Raw genomic sequence first — 18,820 nt, forward strand, 5'->3', positions numbered from 1 at the left:
TTCTGGGAGAAAGCTATAGGCTTTTTCCAGCTAGTTTACCTTCTATCAGATTTTTGATAAATACATTTTTATTTATCAATTATCATTATTATTTATAAAATAATAATAAAAATGAATCATATTTATAAAATAATAAATACTATGTTTTTCCTTTAAACTCCTCAAATAATGCTTTTTACTTTATTCTAATCTTAGTTTTGACAAAGATCACTAACATAACTTTGTAGCCAATCTAATTAAAGCATGCAGGCTGTAATTATTCAAATGGTGGAAAATGATAAACTACTATAACCCTTTTCAAACAAAAAAAACCCCAGTATACTTCATTTTCCTTGCAAAAACCTAAACCAAACAAACGGTATGAGAGGTTAAAGACACCACAAGGTGGCAGCAAATACCAAGTCACACCAAGTCAACATTCCAGAGGATAATAATTATTTGCAAACACAATGAACTAAAGAACATTTATTGTAAAGATAAAAATTAAGCCAAAAAAAATCCAACTTTTACAAGTAAGGTTTGTTTTAATTTTACTCTACAGACCTGTTCAAATAATTGACTTTTTCTGCATTTGTATTGTATTTATAACTTGTCCAAAACAAAGTCACAGTGTCAAATCTCATATTAATATTTTTAGATCAAACCCATGTGGGTACATTTAATTTTAAAAACAGCTTTCAAATAGTATTTCAATTTGGACAATCAAGGTAGGAAAAAAAGAAGCACGAAAGGCAATTCAAAATACTTTGATTAAATATTTTAACCTTTTTTTAAGTCATTTTATTGCACAAAACTTTGTCTCAGTTGTGGTTTTGTCTAAAGCTGTTTTTTTTTGCCCTAAATCAATGCTCACATCTCTCCAAACTGCATGAAAAATATTGTGTGAAGAGGTTGACAATTGGGCTCAAGACTTGGGTTTGAGTTGCACTTTAGCCTTGAATGCAAAAACTTTATCTCAAGACCATTGTGTTTGTTGAAGAGGCTTTTGTGTATTATTTATTTATTGTGCAAACAAATGGAATATCTTTTGTTGCATCCCCCATTCAGAAAAATGTTAACTGGATTCATAATCTGAGACTTCCAATAAGATTCTGAAGGAGGAAAATGAAGTCTCTAGCGTGGCCGTACAGGCAGATAAAGTTTACTCTGTCCAATTCAAATTTAAGAATGTTTAAAAATTGAGATATTGGGCAGTACTGCAATTTTTAAATGTTTTTCATTCACCCATGGGTTCAAACTCTTTCCATCAAAAACATGCCTCTATTAATGTGCTTTTGATGTAAAAATAAACCGTTTAACACCATAAGCAATGGAAAATTGCTAACTACTGAAACCAGCTTCCAGTGGTCATTTGAGGAACTACAACTTTTGGTAACTCTAAGTTGCCTTAAAATGTAAACAAAATGTTCGGGGATGACCCTTACTATGGTTTCAAAAGACAATATGATACAGAACACGAAGCTTGACTTGAACTTGTGAGCAAAAACCTAAAACCTGACCTCCAGAAATCTGACTATTGAACCCTTTAAAGTCACTCAAGTCATCTTTTGATCTACTGTACAAGCTTCCCAGTGGTCTTTTAACTATGATTTTTGCCCCAATAAAAAAACCTGTGTCGTTGTTTTAGGACATAGTTACGTCAAAACAGCAGGAGTTCCTGAACTGTGGGTGGCACTGTTGGCGCAGTGTAAGCCTGGCTCCATTTCCCATCATCCTTTTGTTTACAGGCTCTCCCGTTAGCTTACAGCCTCTCACAACCCCAACCTAACATTAGCGGTGGAGAAAAATGGCAAACAATATCGGAGCTATCCAGGCATCCAGTTTAGACCCAGATGCCAGCTTGGATGAAAAAAATAAAGACATGCATGGATCAAGAGGAAGAAAAGAGCAAAGCAGGGAGCGTGTGGCCCGCCAACTGTCATAGCTGCAGGTGTTTTCCAACTGTTTTTTTGTTTGCTGATTTATAACAATTTGACTGATGACATAGTCAGAAATGCAGTTTCAGGAATACATTTTTAATGCCCTCTATGATTACAAAAATGCTACTAGAACTAAAAACATAGAAAACACAATGTTCATCGAAGTGGTCTGTAACACAAAAAGCAGTGGAAAATTGGTTCTTGATGAAACCAGCCTCCAGTGGTCATTTGAGGAACTACAACATTTGATTACTCTGATTTGCCTTTAAATTTGAAAAACTGAAAGTCCCCACCATACTTTTTAAGGACAATCTTTTTTTATAGAACACTCATGTCAACGTTGAGACCTGACTTGTCTTTGTGAGCAAAACCCCAAAACAAGACCTCCAACAGGCTGACCTGTGAGAATCTATAAGTCGTATGTTTTTCCTTCTGTTGTATTTACTCTTGGGTAGTTCTAAACAGTACAGCTCAAATTAATACAAGAAAAAAAATCAGTTTTCAAGGAAAAACGTTTTTTGCACAAAAAATATTGCTCAAAAAGTTAACAAAAAATGGTATGTTCCAGTTGTAAATTGAATTAAGAAATAATTTTGAATGAACAACTACAACTGTGCAGCAATATCATCTACCCTGGTTACAAAGTCTTTTGTCAAGTACTTTTGTGTTTGGGGTTGATTTAAAGGTTCGTTGTTAATCATCACTGCGACTTTACGTTCCCCCCCCGCGATTGACTGTTAAAAGTTCCCCCCAGTCTTCACGGTCTTCCCGTCACGGTGGGCGGAGTCTACCACATCCTCCGGCGGTTTTTGAGTGTGGGAGGAGCTTAAGGCAGATGTTGTGAGGAACTACCAAGGTTCAAGCAGAAGTTCGTAGCACGTTTTTGAGGCAGTGCTGCTACCTGCTTCAGTCGCACGGGTGAGACATAACCAGGTAACTGAGACATTTCTTTTCCTTTCACGAATACACAATTTATCCCTTTATCTGTGCTCTATCTGTCTGGTAATTAACTTGGACCCGGCGAAACCATCCAATGTACGTCAATGGAACTTAATGTTAGCATGATGCGGCTTCATTAGCTACATGCTTATGGGCTGGAAAACGGATTTAAGATTAATGTTGTGTACATATTTGCGAAGGTTGACACATTTGTCGAAACTTGTGTTGAAAAGAGACACACACTGTACGTCTAATCCTGTAATTGTCAGGCCAACGCTAGCTATGCTATCAAACCGCGCTAATCTAAAGATTAACAAATAATAATTTGGGGGTTCGGACTGGAAATGTACCAGGGAGGTTATTTTAGATCGATATGTCAAAACGATTTTTTTATTGATCGGAAAAAAGATTCCAGGCGTGGAGCTGTCACTCAGACACGAGCTGGGACGTCCACGTCCACGTTTCACATCATCTGTTGAGCTGCGTGACTGGTGATGGATGAGTCGACCTCTGTGGGCAGAGAGGCATCTATGTTGACTGTTTTTATGTCTAAATAACTCCATGAGCATATAATTCCCCTCTTTTTGTCAAAATGAATAGAAAAAACGTGTTTTCTTGAATGTTCCTTAGCATTCAGTCATTGTGTCAAAAGTTCTTTTTCATTTTTTACCATAGACGTATATATTTTTATCTTCTAAAGATATGGTTTGCCCTAAACGCCATGTTTCAGATTTTTTTGTTTTCCAAATATCATGCATCTTTGCTCTGGACACTTGATAAACCACCATTTCATTTTGTTAAATGTCAAATCATATAAAACTGTTTAGTTTTGAAAAGTTTGTAAACACATTTTGAAAATTGTTTTATTGGTCAAAGTTAAAAAAATAAATAGTTTTTTGTACACTGAGTAAAATCAGTCTCAAAATGGTAAACTAAACAATTAAGGAAAAAGTTTATTTCAACAAACCTATATATTTTACAATGGGTAAGTTGTACATTAAACAGTAAACAGTTTAATCTGAGCTGGTTTTTAACGCCAAGCTACAACATAAATTCTGTTTTCAGTTCAACATGATTATTTAAACATCTATTTATTTGGCAAATTTCTTTTCCAAAACTAATTTTGCAAAACCTTAGTTTGTCCAGTTATTCATTTATTAGACTAAAAACATGGAACTTGTATTGACAGTTATTTATCAATTCTCTTACATTAAAACAAACGTTCAAAGTAGTTCTGCCTGAAAAACAAAAGGAAAACTGATCAATTGCTTTGTGTATTCAAATTGAGAGAAATTGTTGCAAACCTTAATATTATTTTATCTGCTATTATTATTTATATCAAATACAATTGTAATTAAACTTAATTTGTAGGTTTCAGAGTTTCAGATAGTAATTTATATATGTATAGATTTCTAGGTACTTTTTGTATGAAAGATAATTGTAAGCTGTTTTATTATTATTATTATGTTGTTTTCTTTTTTTCTCCTTGCACCAATGTGGACAGTTCGCAATTTCATTGTACTGTTGTACCTAGTGTGACTGTTCAATGACAATAAAGCTTTATCTTATCTTAAATTCAGGTGTTAAATCTTATATCCACTTTAGCTAGAATACACATCATGAACGTTTGATGCGTTTGAAATGCACAATAGCTTTTCTAAATCTTGTAGAAATACCTCATTCTTAAAACTTTCAAATCTTTACAGCATAACAATCCTCAATGCAAAAAGCAACCCCCCCCCCGGCACAAATATTACAGTATATTACCAAGAAGGGCTGCCTGTGCCTCACCCGATCATAATAATATTGACATACGCTGATATCAGTTTCCATCTATCCATTTTCTATACCAACCATTTCCAGGTCACTGCAGAAGCTTACAAAGTGCTATCTGATGTGTTTTTGTCTTGTGTGGGAAAGTACATGGAGAAAACCTACACCTTTACAGGGAAAACGTGCAAACTCCACACAGTCAGTTTGATCCCTTAACTGTGAGGCAACAGTGCTGACCGTCACATCAGAACTTGGATTAACTCAACAGTAATAATACGTATTTTATCTCCACCCAAAAAGTACAATTGTATAAGGTAAAAGAACCTGGCAAGGGTTTTCTTTCTCATGTAAAAGTGGTAGTTTATTTAAAAAATATCGTAGATATTGTGGAGAATGTAGTGTTCTGAACTTAGGACATGCACGGTTGCAATCAGATTGGCTAATGGTCACATAGCAGATGTTGGCTTAATTTTATGGATGTCATTGGTGCCCCTCTGCCTGCCTGCTAACCATGGTTTGTGTGGTCAAACAATGCAGACAGAGGTTACATAAAGATCTTTGTAATAAAGACACATTTTGGTTGAAGTATGGGAAACATAAAATTGAAATAAATCTCAATGGGGTTGAAATAAAGCAGTTATTAGTTGACTGGCAAATGTCCAGTTTCTGTTCCTAAAAGATTTAGCCATTACATGAATACATGCAAGATATATACACACAAAACCGCTCAGAATATTAACGTTAATTCTGATTTCTGTTTCACTGTTAAACTTTTGTGATTGAACCTAAGACTGCACAAAATTTCAGGTTCAATTGAAAAAAAAAAAAGAGTCAAATGTTCCTTAATTTGGTTTTGTGACCTTAGATCAGGAACATTTACTGGTACTAGTTCTCTGAACAGATCTGTTTAAGTGTGTGAAGGGCCTCCCTGAGCCTGGATGTTTTTGTGTTTACTTTCAGATTGTCCCCCTGGAGAAGCAGACCTTGGTTTCAGTAGCTGTGTGAAGCACGAATAACTGACGTGACCAAACGGCAACCAAGCGTCCCTCTTTCTTCTTGTTACGTTGAAATCCCTCCTCTCACCTTGCCCTTGATTTAATTTCTCTACTCCTTCCCCGAGTGTCACTTATTCCTCTTTGCCTTCTGTCTGAGTAATTTCTGAGGAGTAACCTCATTAAAAATGGTTGCCGACGGGGACGTGGCATCTCAGGGAAGCGGCATGCGACTGAAGCAGGAGATCTCCCTCCTCCATGGTGTCTGTCTTATTGTGGGAAATATGATCGGCTCCGGGATCTTTGTCTCACCTAAAGTAAGAAAGAAGCCTTTTTGTTTGGGTTACTGAAAAGATTTTTATTTGAGAATAACATATTTTGCTTCCCATTTAGAACTTTAAAAATTTGTTTTATATTATCATTGTAAGCTCTGTATGTTCAATACTAGGGCTGCATGATATGAGGAAAACTTGCGATATGCGATATTAGTGATCAATATTGCGATAACGATAAATTTGCGGTAAATAAACAAATAGAAAAAAAAACAAAAACATCATTCCCATTTCATTGCAACAGTTTAAAAATTATACTCCAAATGACCCTCATCGACATGGGGGACAAACGTCAGGGTGGCTAACCCTGGTCCTCAAGAGCCTCAACCCTGTCTGTTTTCCAATTCTCCCTAGACTGCTCGATAATGATAACCTAAATCAGGTGTGTTCAGTCAATCAGGATGTGAAATCACTTGAGTCAGCCAATCAACAGCAAGCTGGTTAAGGAGAGCTGGAAAACAGGCAGGGTTGAGGCTCTTCAGGACCAGGGTTAACATAATAGGCCTCCATCTGATTGGTCAACAATGGGAAGGCGTCCATCTCATTGGTCAAAGCATAAAGGGATTTATTTGATTCGTTAAATGCTTCAAGCTGCTAGAAGATTGTTTTAACACATTTTGGATTTGCGATTTATTGCGATATTCGCCGTCTTTTGCGATATGCATATTGCAGAGCTGGATATTGCGATAACGATAAATTTGCGGTATATTGTGCAGGCCTATTCAATACTGTTTTTTTTAAAAGTATTTCTATTTTGCTTGACCTTTTTTAAGCAGGAAAACAACACATCAGCATTGGATTCAGTGTTTAACAGACGTGATGATACACGAATCAAACCAGCTGTTTACAGCATGGTGACTCCTCTCATGTGTTGCTTTGCAGGGAGTTCTCATGTATACCGGCTCTTTTGGCCTGTCTCTGATCGTGTGGGCCATTGGAGGCGTATTCTCTGTGTTTGGAGCATTGTGTTATGCTGAACTTGGGACTACTATCCGTAAATCTGGAGCTTCCTATGCCTACATCCTTGAAGCCTTTGGAGGCTTTTTGGCTTTTATCCGGTATGTGCACCTTTTTTTTAAACTTCAAGATGCTTTCAATTGGTTTTCTGTCTGAGTTTGGCTACTTTGTCAGTAACTGTTCAGGGTTGTACTGTAGTCTGTATGTTAACTTAAATATTAATTATGAATACGACAATTGTTCAGAGTTGAAACCAAATTCTTCTGTGTCATAACTGAATGGTCATTTCCACTTTAGATTGTGGACGTCCCTGATGATAGTCGAGCCAGCCTGTCAGGCAGTGATAGCCTTGACTTTCTCCAGCTATCTGGTTCAGCCCTTCTACCCCACCTGTTCAGCCCCTTATCATGCGGTGCGCCTCATTGCTGCTGCCATTATATGTAAGTCTGTCTTTGTGCTAAATATCTTCTGTCATTAATATAGTAGGTTTCCCTTTTTTTTTTTATGGAGACATTGTTGCTTAAACAGAGAAGTCTCACCATTTCATCCTGCTGGTTAGACTGGAGGTCAAAAGGGTTTTAAAAACCTAAACTGCCTCTTTTTTTCTTCTTTTTTTTTAAAACATGATCTGTAGTTGTTATAAGCTTCAATCCAACTTTTCATGCTTTGGGTAAACAGATGAGTTATTTTGTAAGCCTTTTAGCTTAAACTATAATAACACCTTAATCTAAAGTTTTTGTTTGAAAGGATACACGTGTTATTACACTTAAGACCTGCTGGTTTCCTCTGTGTTCCAGCTTAACGCTAACCGGTTTTGTGAGAGCTCTCGCTGAAGCTGTGAGCAGAAAATCCAAGAGGTCTTGAGAGAACAACGCAGCACAAATGCAGCTGTTCAGCCTCAAACCAGTTCATTTTGTTCAGACCGGTATGCAACAGCACCTGAAAGAATGTGCCCGAGTCAGATGTAGGCAGGTCCCCTTCTCTAGTACTCTCACCGGCTCATGGCCATGAATGAGGACTTAGTGCGATTACTTAAATGGTTTTTGTTTTAATTTTAATAAAATCTTTTCTTTTCTTTTTTTAATTCTTTTTTTTGATAAGTTTAGAATCTAGGCACCAACCATCTTACTACCTTTTAATTGCAACAATTCTATTGCTTTGCAATAACAAAATTATAATAGTTGTGGATAAAACCAGCCCTGACATAACTTGTTTTTCTATTTTAAATTTTACACTAGTGTCCTACATGTATGTGCAGGAACAGGGAGACACACTGCTTCTGTGCTTCAGGAATCCTTCATGGACTCATGAAGCCGTAGTCTACAAAATTAATAATGAGAGCTTTCCATTCTTAAGCTATAGACACACCAGACAGGCTAAAATGGCCGTCTAGCCCATGGTTCTTGCACTGGACAAACAGAGACGGGTGTGTTCTTCTTTTTCTATTTCTACCGTTTACTAGTGCATGTCTGCTGCCTACAGTTGGAAGACGTGCAGATCTTGATCTTATGAATCTGGCTCCCGGCTTATTAATTTCTACTCCGTGATCAATTTTCTAACTGTTGGCATTTCCTTGAATCTAAAGGGACGCCATCCATACGTCACTAGCAAACTGTTGTCCCTGATTGGCCAAAGTTCACCAAAGTGTTTGTACGTAGAGCCCGAAAACGGCCCTAAAAGTGCGAGGAGCTAGCCTAAGCGTGAATGCAAGAGTTTTGACTGCAGAAACCCGAAACGTGCTTTTGTGGATGTTTACATATTACTTTTCATTGAAAGTGGTCGCTTGAATGCATTTTGACTTTTTGCTCACAAATCCAAGTCAAATCTCCACATTGATATGAGGGTTCTAATGCAACAAATTATCCTTAGAGCTACCTTTTACATCTTTCTTTTTTTTACTTCTCTTTATTCTAAGTAAATTTCCCTTTTGATTTAACCATTCAAGCCCTAGCTTGATTACATCAGGTATTTGTAGCCTTTGAAGGTCAGTTTTAATTTTTGTGCTTTAAAGAAATGAGTGACGATTAGGAAAGGATAAAGAACCACAGGTGGCCGTCTTTATTGAAAAGAACTAAAAACCCGGAGGTTTACAATGCACCACAGAGGTGAATTACAAAGTTTAGCATTACAAAGGTAAATTAGTAAGTGAAATATCAATGATCTGTCTGACATTTCTCTGTTCATCAGGTTTGCTGACTGCTGTTAATTGTTTGAAAGTGAAATGGGGTGCGATTCTCCAGGTAATCTCCACCGTGGCCAAAGTCTTGGCGCTCATCGTCATCATCATCACCGGCCTGGTAAAGCTGGCACAAGGTAAGATGCGGCGTTCGCTTGTTTGATCCAAACTGATGTACTGCTGTGCTGTCTTTAGTGCTGCACAGTTTGGTTTTTGTCTGCAAAAATGAAGGTGTGCAATTTGTTTTTCCCCCTCCTGCAATCCAACAGTTCCCCGTCTGGAATATTGTTATGGAGAAAGCGTTACAAAGGGAGGACACACTTCTGCACACTTTTAACTGCAAAACAGTTTAATTGGTCACAAAATAATCTAGAAGAAATATGAAGCCCTGCAGCTTGAAGCCTGACCCCTAGATCATTAGTTAAGCATCAGAAATCCATAAATATGCTCTGAGTGCAACACAGAGACAGAATTTTGAGCTAAATTACCGTATTTTCCGGACTATAAGTCGCTCCGGACTATAAGTCGCACCAGCCTAAAAATGCATTATAAAGTAGAAAAAAACACAGATAAGTCGCACTGGACTATAAGTCGCATTTTGACGGGACATTTATTTGACAAAATCTAAGACCAAGAACTAATAAGTTCCACAACCTCATATGACACAATCATAGCAGACTGTTTATCTCATAATTTCACAGTAATTTTTTCTCAAACTTATTTATTTATTCCTTTCATGAAGCATCATTGGCCAACTAATACTCTGTTTTCATCTTGTATTTGTAGAAACAGTTGTCATTTTTATTGCATTTCTGAATCTATGAAATCATTTGAAAATAGAATATTATGTTGTTAGCCTTCAAGATCTTACTGTAAAAAAAGGTTTGCTGATTCTCTGAGTCACTTAACATACTCTTAACACTTAACATACCTCATACATCAAATTTAGCCAGGAACATCATCTCTGTTCCTCACAAATGAACATAACTGGAGGGTTAACAATGTATTTATTTCAATTTATTTCTAATATAAGTCGCTGCGGAGTATAAGTCGCACCCCTTGCCAAACTATGAAAATAAGGGCGACTTATAGTCCGGAAAATACGGTACATTTTTACATCTGAAATAAATGTCAAACTACAGTTTTCCGTAAAGATGCACATAAAATGTGAGACTCAAATATATATCTGTTGTGTCAAATGTGTTTTTCATTAGGTTTCGACCAGAACTTTGAGAATTCGTTCAAAGGCTCCAAGCTGGACCCTGGTTATATGGCTCTGGCTCTTTACTCAGCACTTTACTCCTACTCGGGCTGGGATACACTCAACTTCATTACAGAGGAAATAAAGAATCCAGAAAGGTTAAAAACATAGTTTTTTTTTGTTTTTAATTAGCTGGAATGAGTCTTGAACTTACTTCATTCAGCCACTTTAACCACCGTTATTACTAACTTGACTCATCTGCCACGGAAACCCCTAACCTGTTCTCCTTCACATGTTTTCCTTTCAGGAACCTGCCTCTGTCCATTGCCATTTCCATGCCCATTGTCACAGTGATCTACATAATGACCAATATAGCTTACTACGTTGTCATGGATGCAGACACAGTGCTCAGCAGTGAAGCTGTTGCTGTGGTGAGTGTTGAGTTTAGTCGATGCACTATTTGGTGGGCATGGGGAAAAATGTGCAGGCAAAACTCATGCAGCCGTCCCGATCGCGCTCACACTAATGCTTCAACTCTGCCGGTTATCTGAAGTGATGCTGAGCCTCACAGGTGTTGGCCTGTCCTCTTCTCTGGCTGATAACCCCCCTCAGCTCTGACCGCTGGCTTCAGTGTGTCCGTCCGTTTGGTCATCTGCTACTGTGGGAGTGAAGACGTCGGAGGATTCATTCCGCTAAAGGCATTAGTGCTGGGGTACACAGGAACAGGGCAAGTTTGTAATGCGATTACAGCTCCACTAGAGGAAGGGAGGTACTTACCTTTGCTGCAAATGACATTTGGGAATCGTACATATTAGATAGCTGTGGTGGTAGACCAGCGTTCTGGGGTTATGAAAACCTCTGAGATCCAGATGTAGCATGAAATGAAATAAACATCTACTGGACTGAGTTTTGAAAACAAACGATGCCAAACATTTGTGTCAGTCAGCAGGCAGATCCCATTAAAGGAATATCCAGAATGATCGGGTTTCTTTAGCCAAGTTCAAAATCTTTGTATGGGAGTGGAGTAAAAAGTTACTTTGTTATGATTCAGTAATGTTTTTTCTTTATTATTTAGTTGAGAGAGTTCTGGATACTTTCAAAGGTCCAAAAAGGAAATGCAATGTTAAAAAGTTTTTACTTGATGGGAATAAATGTAGTTTAAAAATAGGAATTTCATCCAAAAAAATTTTTTTTTCTTCAAACAAAATAACTAGATGTAGGGATTGAGTAGACTTCTTAAAGTTCATTGTAGTAATTCTATATAGGCCTGCAAAAAAGATCCCCAATTTATGTTCATTGTGATATCAGTCTGTGCCAAACACTGCAGATTTGCTAGAAACAGAGGATATAAACCATCGATGTTCAAAACATGGTGTAAGCTGCGATAAATGGTTATCACATATCCTTAAACAACCTCATGGTAGCTTAAAGTCATTAATAAATCAAGTGGAGCCCGTTACGCATTTGACCAGTCGGATGGACAGTTTCATGTTGTTGACCAATCGTATGTAGCATTTTTTTGTTTGTGTTTGTTTAGATGCCTGCCTCCTAGAGACGTGGGTCATTTGGAGTATAGTTGAAGCTATGCTGACTTGTATTTAAATAAAACGGTTGTAGTGAAATGGAAATGATGAATTATTTTTATTATTTCTTTTGCTATTTGATCATCGTGTCAATATTGATCATTAATATCACACCACAAGTTTTCCTCATATCGTGGAGCCTTATAATCTACCACTGAAGTGCTTGTCTGGCATTGTCACAGCTATTTTAATGCAATGAAGTTGATATCTGGGTGAATTTCCGTCAATGCTTGTTTTTTCTACATGTTTTTAACTTTTGTTGAACTAAAAATATTCAGTCCAAGTAAACCCCTCCCCTTTTAGTTCAGCTGCTATATTCTCAGCAGGATGTGGAGCTGCTAAGATTAACGATTTGACTTACATGGTGCATGAGTTCAGACATAATCCATTCATTCATTCATAACTGTTTTTAGACTATAAGTAAGCAGTATGGTAGAATTCCAAGCAGTTTTGACAAAAAGAATGAAAGCTGTGATGATGACCTTGTTGCTCTTCGTCTCTTCAGACATTTGCTGACGAGGTTCTCGGCTGGGCTCGATGGTTGATCCCCATTTCTGTAGCTATTTCCTGTTACGGCGGTTTGAACTCCTCAATCATTGCTGCCTCAAGGTTACCAAGCCTGTTTTATGTCACACCTTTTAAAGTTTTAATCTAAGTAGTAGTAAGAGAATATCCCTTACAGTAACAATTCCTTCTTTTCCTGCAGGCTTTTTTTTGTTGGTTCCAGAGAAGGCCATCTGCCCAACGTCCTGTGCATGATCCATGTGAAGCGTTACACGCCGATCCCTGCTCTGTTTTTTAATGTTTGTCCCTTCCCACTTCAAACTGTTATTTGAGCATCATTCAGTGCGTTCTGTCCTGTTTCTCATCCGTTTGTTTGCTTTTCCTGAAACAGGGAGCCATGTCTCTGTTTTACCTGTCTGTCCCTGACGTCTTCCAATTGATCAACTACTTCAGCTTTAACTATTGGTTGTTCATTGGCCTGTCAATAGCCAGCCAGATTTACCTGCGGATCAAAGCTCCCGACATGCACCGACCGGTTAAGGTAACGAAGCTGCAGCAGCGTCACTGCTGACATGCATTCTTGACACAATAGTATTGTGTGTTAGTGGTTGTCATTCCCCTTGCCTCTCTGTTTTTTGATCTAACAACAATATAAAGGAGCAAGATAACTATTCATGCATTATATTCTAAATCACTTTTACTTGTATTTTAGTAAATGCAATCAAAACGAAGTTCCAAAACAGAGATTTTGTTCATTTTTTTATTATTAACTGAAGGACTTTTGTTTACCATCCACTTTTGATCCCTTTCCTCTCTCTGCAGCTGTCTTTGTTCTTCCCTATCGTCTACTGCTTGTGCAGCATATTCCTGGTGATTGTGCCTCTCTACAGCGACACCCTCAACTCATTAGTTGGAATAGGAGTGGCTCTGTCCGGCGCTCCAGTCTACTACATTTGCATCCACCTGCCGCCCTCTTCTAGGCCGGCCTTTCTCAGCAAACTGCTCGGTAAGCGCGCTTTCGTTGCTCGTCAGAGCTGCAGATTCGCTAGCAAACAGAGGATATCAACAATCAATATTCAAAAAACTTTTAATTCAAGTAAAGTTTCTTTTCTTTTTAGCAAATTGTGATTTAAAAAGCTGTCTTAAAGACCCACTCCGATCATCTTTTGATTTGAAAAGGGTTTTAGTTATGATGATGCTGATTTTGGCCAAAATTAAAAAAGAACTGTGGTTTTCTGGGACATAGTTTCTGCAGAGCGGCAGGAGTTCATCAGAAATTCACTTCGTCCAAGCTGGCATCTGGGTCCAAACTGTACTGCTCTTTTTCAAATTGTACCTATTTATCTGCTCCTAATTTACAACAAATACTCAGATATGCAATTTTAGTTCCAATTCCTGTTTTTTTAAAGTTTGGTTGTAGAATTTCTGATGTTTATCGAATCAGGGATTTTTATTTATCATGCTCATAAGCTCTTAATTATGAATAAAAATAAAAGCTAAAAAGAGTTTCATGAATGTCTACAATTCATCAACATGTGCTGCCTGTAGAAGATTGGAAGCACTGTTAGTGTGGAGAAAACACAACAGCCATCAGCATCATTAGTGCTGGTGCAAACACACAAACACACTGACACAACACAGCAGCAGCGATGTAAATTATGTAACAGCCACAGAGAGGTTGGAGTAAGCAGATTATTTTTTATTCAGACCTGTAGAGAAAAATGTTCCTTGAATTATTAGAGTGCAAGGAGAGGATTAGGCTTACGGTTCCAAAGTTCAGTTTATTTCAAACTCTGAGTGGATTTAATAAACAAAAACGTCACATAAGCATCTCTGAAAGCACATTTTGATTGGTTAAAACATAGAAAAGCAGTTTGTTTCCTTTTATTAACTGTACGTTTTCTCTTTTCACAGACAAAATCTGTCTTTTTACTCAAAAACTCTGCTTATGCTGTGTGGCCTCTCCGGATATTGATCTGGACAACATAGAACCCGACAAGATGGAATGATTTACCAAAACATTCCTAACTTATAGGTGGAAGAGCCACAGGAGGACCACCACAATTTGGACAAGGATTCGCTGAGTAAAAAAGAAACATTTGAGGTCAACAAAGGAGCGAGGAGAAGATCTTAGTCACACTTTCAACACAACAGCGTTTGGTGGTGCATTTCCCTTCACTCATGCCCAGAAACTGCACTCACACATGCACGGCTCATTTTCAGCTTCAAAAAGCCCACACATCAACCAGCAGCAGAAACCTTTGCACATCTCATATTTGAGTTTTACGAAGCTTTATGTTGTGTTCATAAACTGAAGGACCTAATGTGCAGACATGTGTCGCGTTTATTTATTTTAAACTCCGTCGACAAAAAAATTAGAATCAATTAATGCAGATTTATTCTCCTTTTTTCCAAATATTTCATTTGGAAGAATTTAAGGAGGCTTAGGTTAGTTAATTATTATTACGATTTAAATATGTCTTTGGCACTTTTACAGGTTTTTCTCATTAAAGCCAAAGAATAGATTAGACTTATTTACAGCTTCCTGAATGACAATAAGGACCATCGATGAGCTTGAACATTTTTTTTTGTTTTAAGGGTCTACATTTTTCATAAAAACTGTAGGACTGCAAAGCTTGAAGAAGCCATTTTTATTGTTCTCGTGATTGTCTCTGGATTAAGGAAATGTGTCTGGAAGGCTCCCCTCAGGAGTCCGTGTCAGAAACGAGTTCTTCTCTGTAACCACACTCCTTTGCGTCATCCTCCAAATGATTAATTTATTGTTGCGTTTGAGTCTGGCCCGCTTGCTTTCTTCCATCCCAGAATGCGAGCGCCATCTCCCTGCTCAACGTGAACATGTAGCTTACGCTGTGGTGACTTAAAGGTGAAAATGTTACGTTGTTTGTCTTCAAAACTGAATGTGCCTTTTTGTGATTGGTCCGAAGCTGCTCCCCGTTTGGACGTTGAAAGCAGTTTTTAATGTGGAGTGACGTGGGCACAATCTCAGACACTCGGCTGCACTGTTTGCCAAATGTTTTTCAGGTTTACAGCACATGTTGACCTGCTGGTCAGATTGTCAGACAATTGTCCGTTTTTGTGTTGGGAAATGTTCACTTTTAGCACACATTCTAATGACACACATCTTTTTATGTACCTGCTGGCTTTTTCAGACCAAAGTGTTGTTTCTTCCACGTGTTGTTAACTGAACTTACAAAAACAATGGAGATGGATGTTTCACTGTAATGTGTTTACTGTTCTGTTGGGTTCCAAACAAACGCTGAAAGTGGTTTTCTGAACAAATGTCCAAAGTGCTTTTTCCGTTGAACTGTTATTTATCTTGTTTTGGACGGAAAAAAACAAATGTCTTTTCCGTGGGTGAGGTTTTGTTTACACAAACAGGAAAACAAATGTGAGTGTGTGTGTGTGTGTGTGTAATTCAAATAAAGCAGAGAATATGGATTTGATACCCCTCTGTGTCGTCTGCCTGAACCCGGAAACGGCTAATGAACACATGTTGCCATGTTTGTTTGAAATCCTTACATTGAGATTCAGTAAAGGTTTTATTTTTAAATTTTGGTTTCAAAAATGTTTATCACTTGTTGATATTAGAGTTTTAAAGTAATTAATGGAAAGCCTAATTTGAACCTTTAGAAATAGAACAATCAACTTTAAAGAATTAATATACTTTTTTTGTGTGCATTACATTGGGGGGAATAAGTATTTAAACCCTCTTGCTGAAGAGACGTCTTACTTACGTCTAAAGCTTGCTAAAATCTTATTAGCAAGCTTTAAGTTCTTATGCTTCTTACAGTTGATGAGCAGGTTCCTGCACACATCAGCTCAGTGGCCTTGTGGTAGAGTGTCCACCCTAAAACTGGAAGGTTGTGAGTTCAAATCCATCGAGCCATACCAATGTCTTTAATAATGGCACCAATACCTCCCTGCATCAGACTCGCTCTGCAATAATGGGCTGTATTGTGGGAGGTTTAACCACCAAATGGTTCCTGTGTGGGGGTCTGCAGCTCACCACTCCCCCAGGAGATGGATCAAACGCAGAGAACAAATTTCACACACTTTGGTGCATAACAACTAATGGGACTTAAACTTCTATCAGGAGGGATTTTTAAATTTTAAGACCGAATTTGAATTTTTTAAAAAGACTTCGTGGCTGTCTGCTACTCTGACTTAAACTTAAGTTCTTGTAATTTGTGATTGCACTTGGGGTGCTATATTAACTCTTCCTCCTCTCCCTCCCACTCATGGTGCAGAAAGAATTAAACATAACAGGACAAAATAACTCGGCAAAACAGCTAAACAACAAAACACATTTTGTCAAAAACCCACACGATCCAAATCCGTCCAGACAGACACAGGGAACGGTATCCCACAATCCCTTGCGCTGCCAATCTAACAGCAGCACCAAAGTTACACCTACTTAATTAAATTAATTTGAATGAAAGTAAAATAAATGTCTGATAAATACGTGTAATTTTTAAGTTGACTGAAATCAAAAAATTGATCTTATCTGAAGAAAATAATTAAGTTAAAGTAAAAAAGTTTATCTTTACAACATGAATACGTGGTCTTATCATCCTCTAACGGTGGAAAAAGTATTATCTGAGCTTCTTCAGCCACTAAATCATCTTTAAATGGACACGCCATGCTGCTTCACCTCTCTGAAAACAAACTAACCTTCAACTAAACCTGCTCCTGACCAGGTTATGTTCAGAGCATGAGTTGCTATGGGAACTAAGCATACTCTGAAACATACCTCTGTTTTTGGAACTGAAAGCTGAGGTCATCCACTTCCTTAGCCTCAAATTTACCAAGGTAACTAGCACAATCTGCTTTTTGGAAAACCCCCCTGAACTCATATTGATTATAGATGATCAAAAACCCTAAGTTGTTTACAGCACTGTGGAATTTAGACACAGTTGTGTTTGCATTAATATTGTGACTCATCCATGAGTGTCAAAGCCACAAAGCATATCAAGGAATTCAGGTCAGGACTTTGAATGGTCCAGTGCAAAGTTTTGATTGTGTTCTTAAACCTGATGCTGTCTTTGTGTCAACTTTCCTGCTGCTAAACCCTCATGGGCTCAAAAACAAAAGACTTTTTGATAAGCTGATTTTTTGGTTCCATTTACTGTAATTCTGGACCATCCTTCAACATCCATCATATTTGACTGTACGTATGTTTTTGTTCAGAAAAATCTGTTACTTCCACACCAGATCTGCACCTTCAAAACTCAGCTTTTGTCTTGTTCAAATATTTTCCTAAATGTGATAAACCAACCTTTAAGGAGTTTTTATTTTTTAATTTTTTTTTTTTTTAGCAAAACTGAAATGAACCCCTCCATCTGCCTCATCTTCCTTTAACACAAAGCCATGAACACTGACTGACCTTCACTGAGGCATCTGTGGGCCTGCAGCCCTTCAGATGCCGATGCGAGCTCCTTTCTCACCTCTTAAATGAATCTTGTTGTGCTGCTGGAGTAATTACGATGGGCTGGCTGCTCCAGAGACAGTTCACCACTGGTCCCAGTTTCCTCTATTTGTTAATAATGGGTTTCACTGGGGTTATCTGGAGTACCAGAAGCTTTAGAAATAGATTTCTAACCGTATTCAGGCTAATAGATCCTAATTATTTCATCATTTGCTCCAGATTTTTGATGGATTACAGTTTTTAGTCATGTCTTGATTGTGAACAAGTGTGTCCTTTTGATAAAACTGGCTTGAAATTTTGTGTTGCTTCTTGAATAGCTTTATGGCTAAAATTTAATTGTGTGGTTTCCAACAGCAGATGGGTTGAAAATAATGAAAATATATTTTCAATTTAAGCAAAAAAGAATTAGTCATTGGGGTTTTGCAAAGTGTCTGGGTCTCAGCTTCTTCGTCTGTCTGTCCAACCTACCTAGGTGTCAAGTTTCACCTGAATGTGCTCCTCAGATGCTGCTAGTCGATAGCTGCTCTCTACCCTGAGAGAGGCCTCACTGTGTTTCTCCCCAGAGCTGGAGGAGTTGGGTTCCACCATGTCATACATAAAAGATAAAGCACTAGAGAGGGAAACCTAGATGCACCCTTCATAGCTGTAGGAGGTCTTCAGCTCCAGTTGAAGTTTTGTTTTGAAAGGCGTCTTACTCGTAAAGTAACATTTGGAGCTGCTGATGCTCTGGAGCGGGTATCTATCTTGGGCATGGGCGCTGGAAAAAGGGTTCTATTTCTTAATGGGTGAGGGGATTTCATACGCAGACACCTGGTTGGAAATATGGAGCTGCATCGACGCCTGAAATGGATCCGAAACCGACCCTGGAGGCCTTATGTCTGTCGCAGGAATTTCAACCGTGAGTGGGCTCTGACTTCAGATGCTGTGTTTACCTGAATTATGCTTTATAAGGCCTTTTGTCTCGTATTTTCTGCTTAATGTTCTTAATTAATTTACTC

The 18,820-nt window shown here is 38.0% G+C and overlaps 1 protein-coding gene across 1 annotated transcript; it reads left to right on the forward strand.

Annotated features, from left to right (window-relative positions):
• Positions 1-2,685: 2,685 nt before the first annotated feature.
• On the forward strand, positions 2,686-15,840 carry si:dkeyp-120h9.1 (Y+L amino acid transporter 2-like). The gene is made up of 12 exons (XM_004074232.5): positions 2,686-2,852; positions 5,592-5,940; positions 6,838-7,013; positions 7,210-7,352; positions 9,100-9,225; positions 10,303-10,447; positions 10,597-10,720; positions 12,378-12,481; positions 12,579-12,675; positions 12,768-12,917; positions 13,199-13,382; positions 14,291-15,840. Exons 2-12 carry the CDS (start codon positions 5,812-5,814, stop codon positions 14,383-14,385), a joined length of 1,473 nt encoding a protein of 490 aa, XP_004074280.1. The 5' UTR covers positions 2,686-2,852; positions 5,592-5,811; the 3' UTR covers positions 14,386-15,840.
• Positions 15,841-18,820: the final 2,980 nt, after the last annotated feature.

This window comes from Oryzias latipes, chromosome 11 (genome assembly GCF_053564925.1).
Source record: "Oryzias latipes strain Hd-rR chromosome 11, Olatipes_Hd-rR_3.1".
NCBI classification, from domain to species: Eukaryota; Metazoa; Chordata; class Actinopteri; order Beloniformes; family Adrianichthyidae; genus Oryzias; species Oryzias latipes.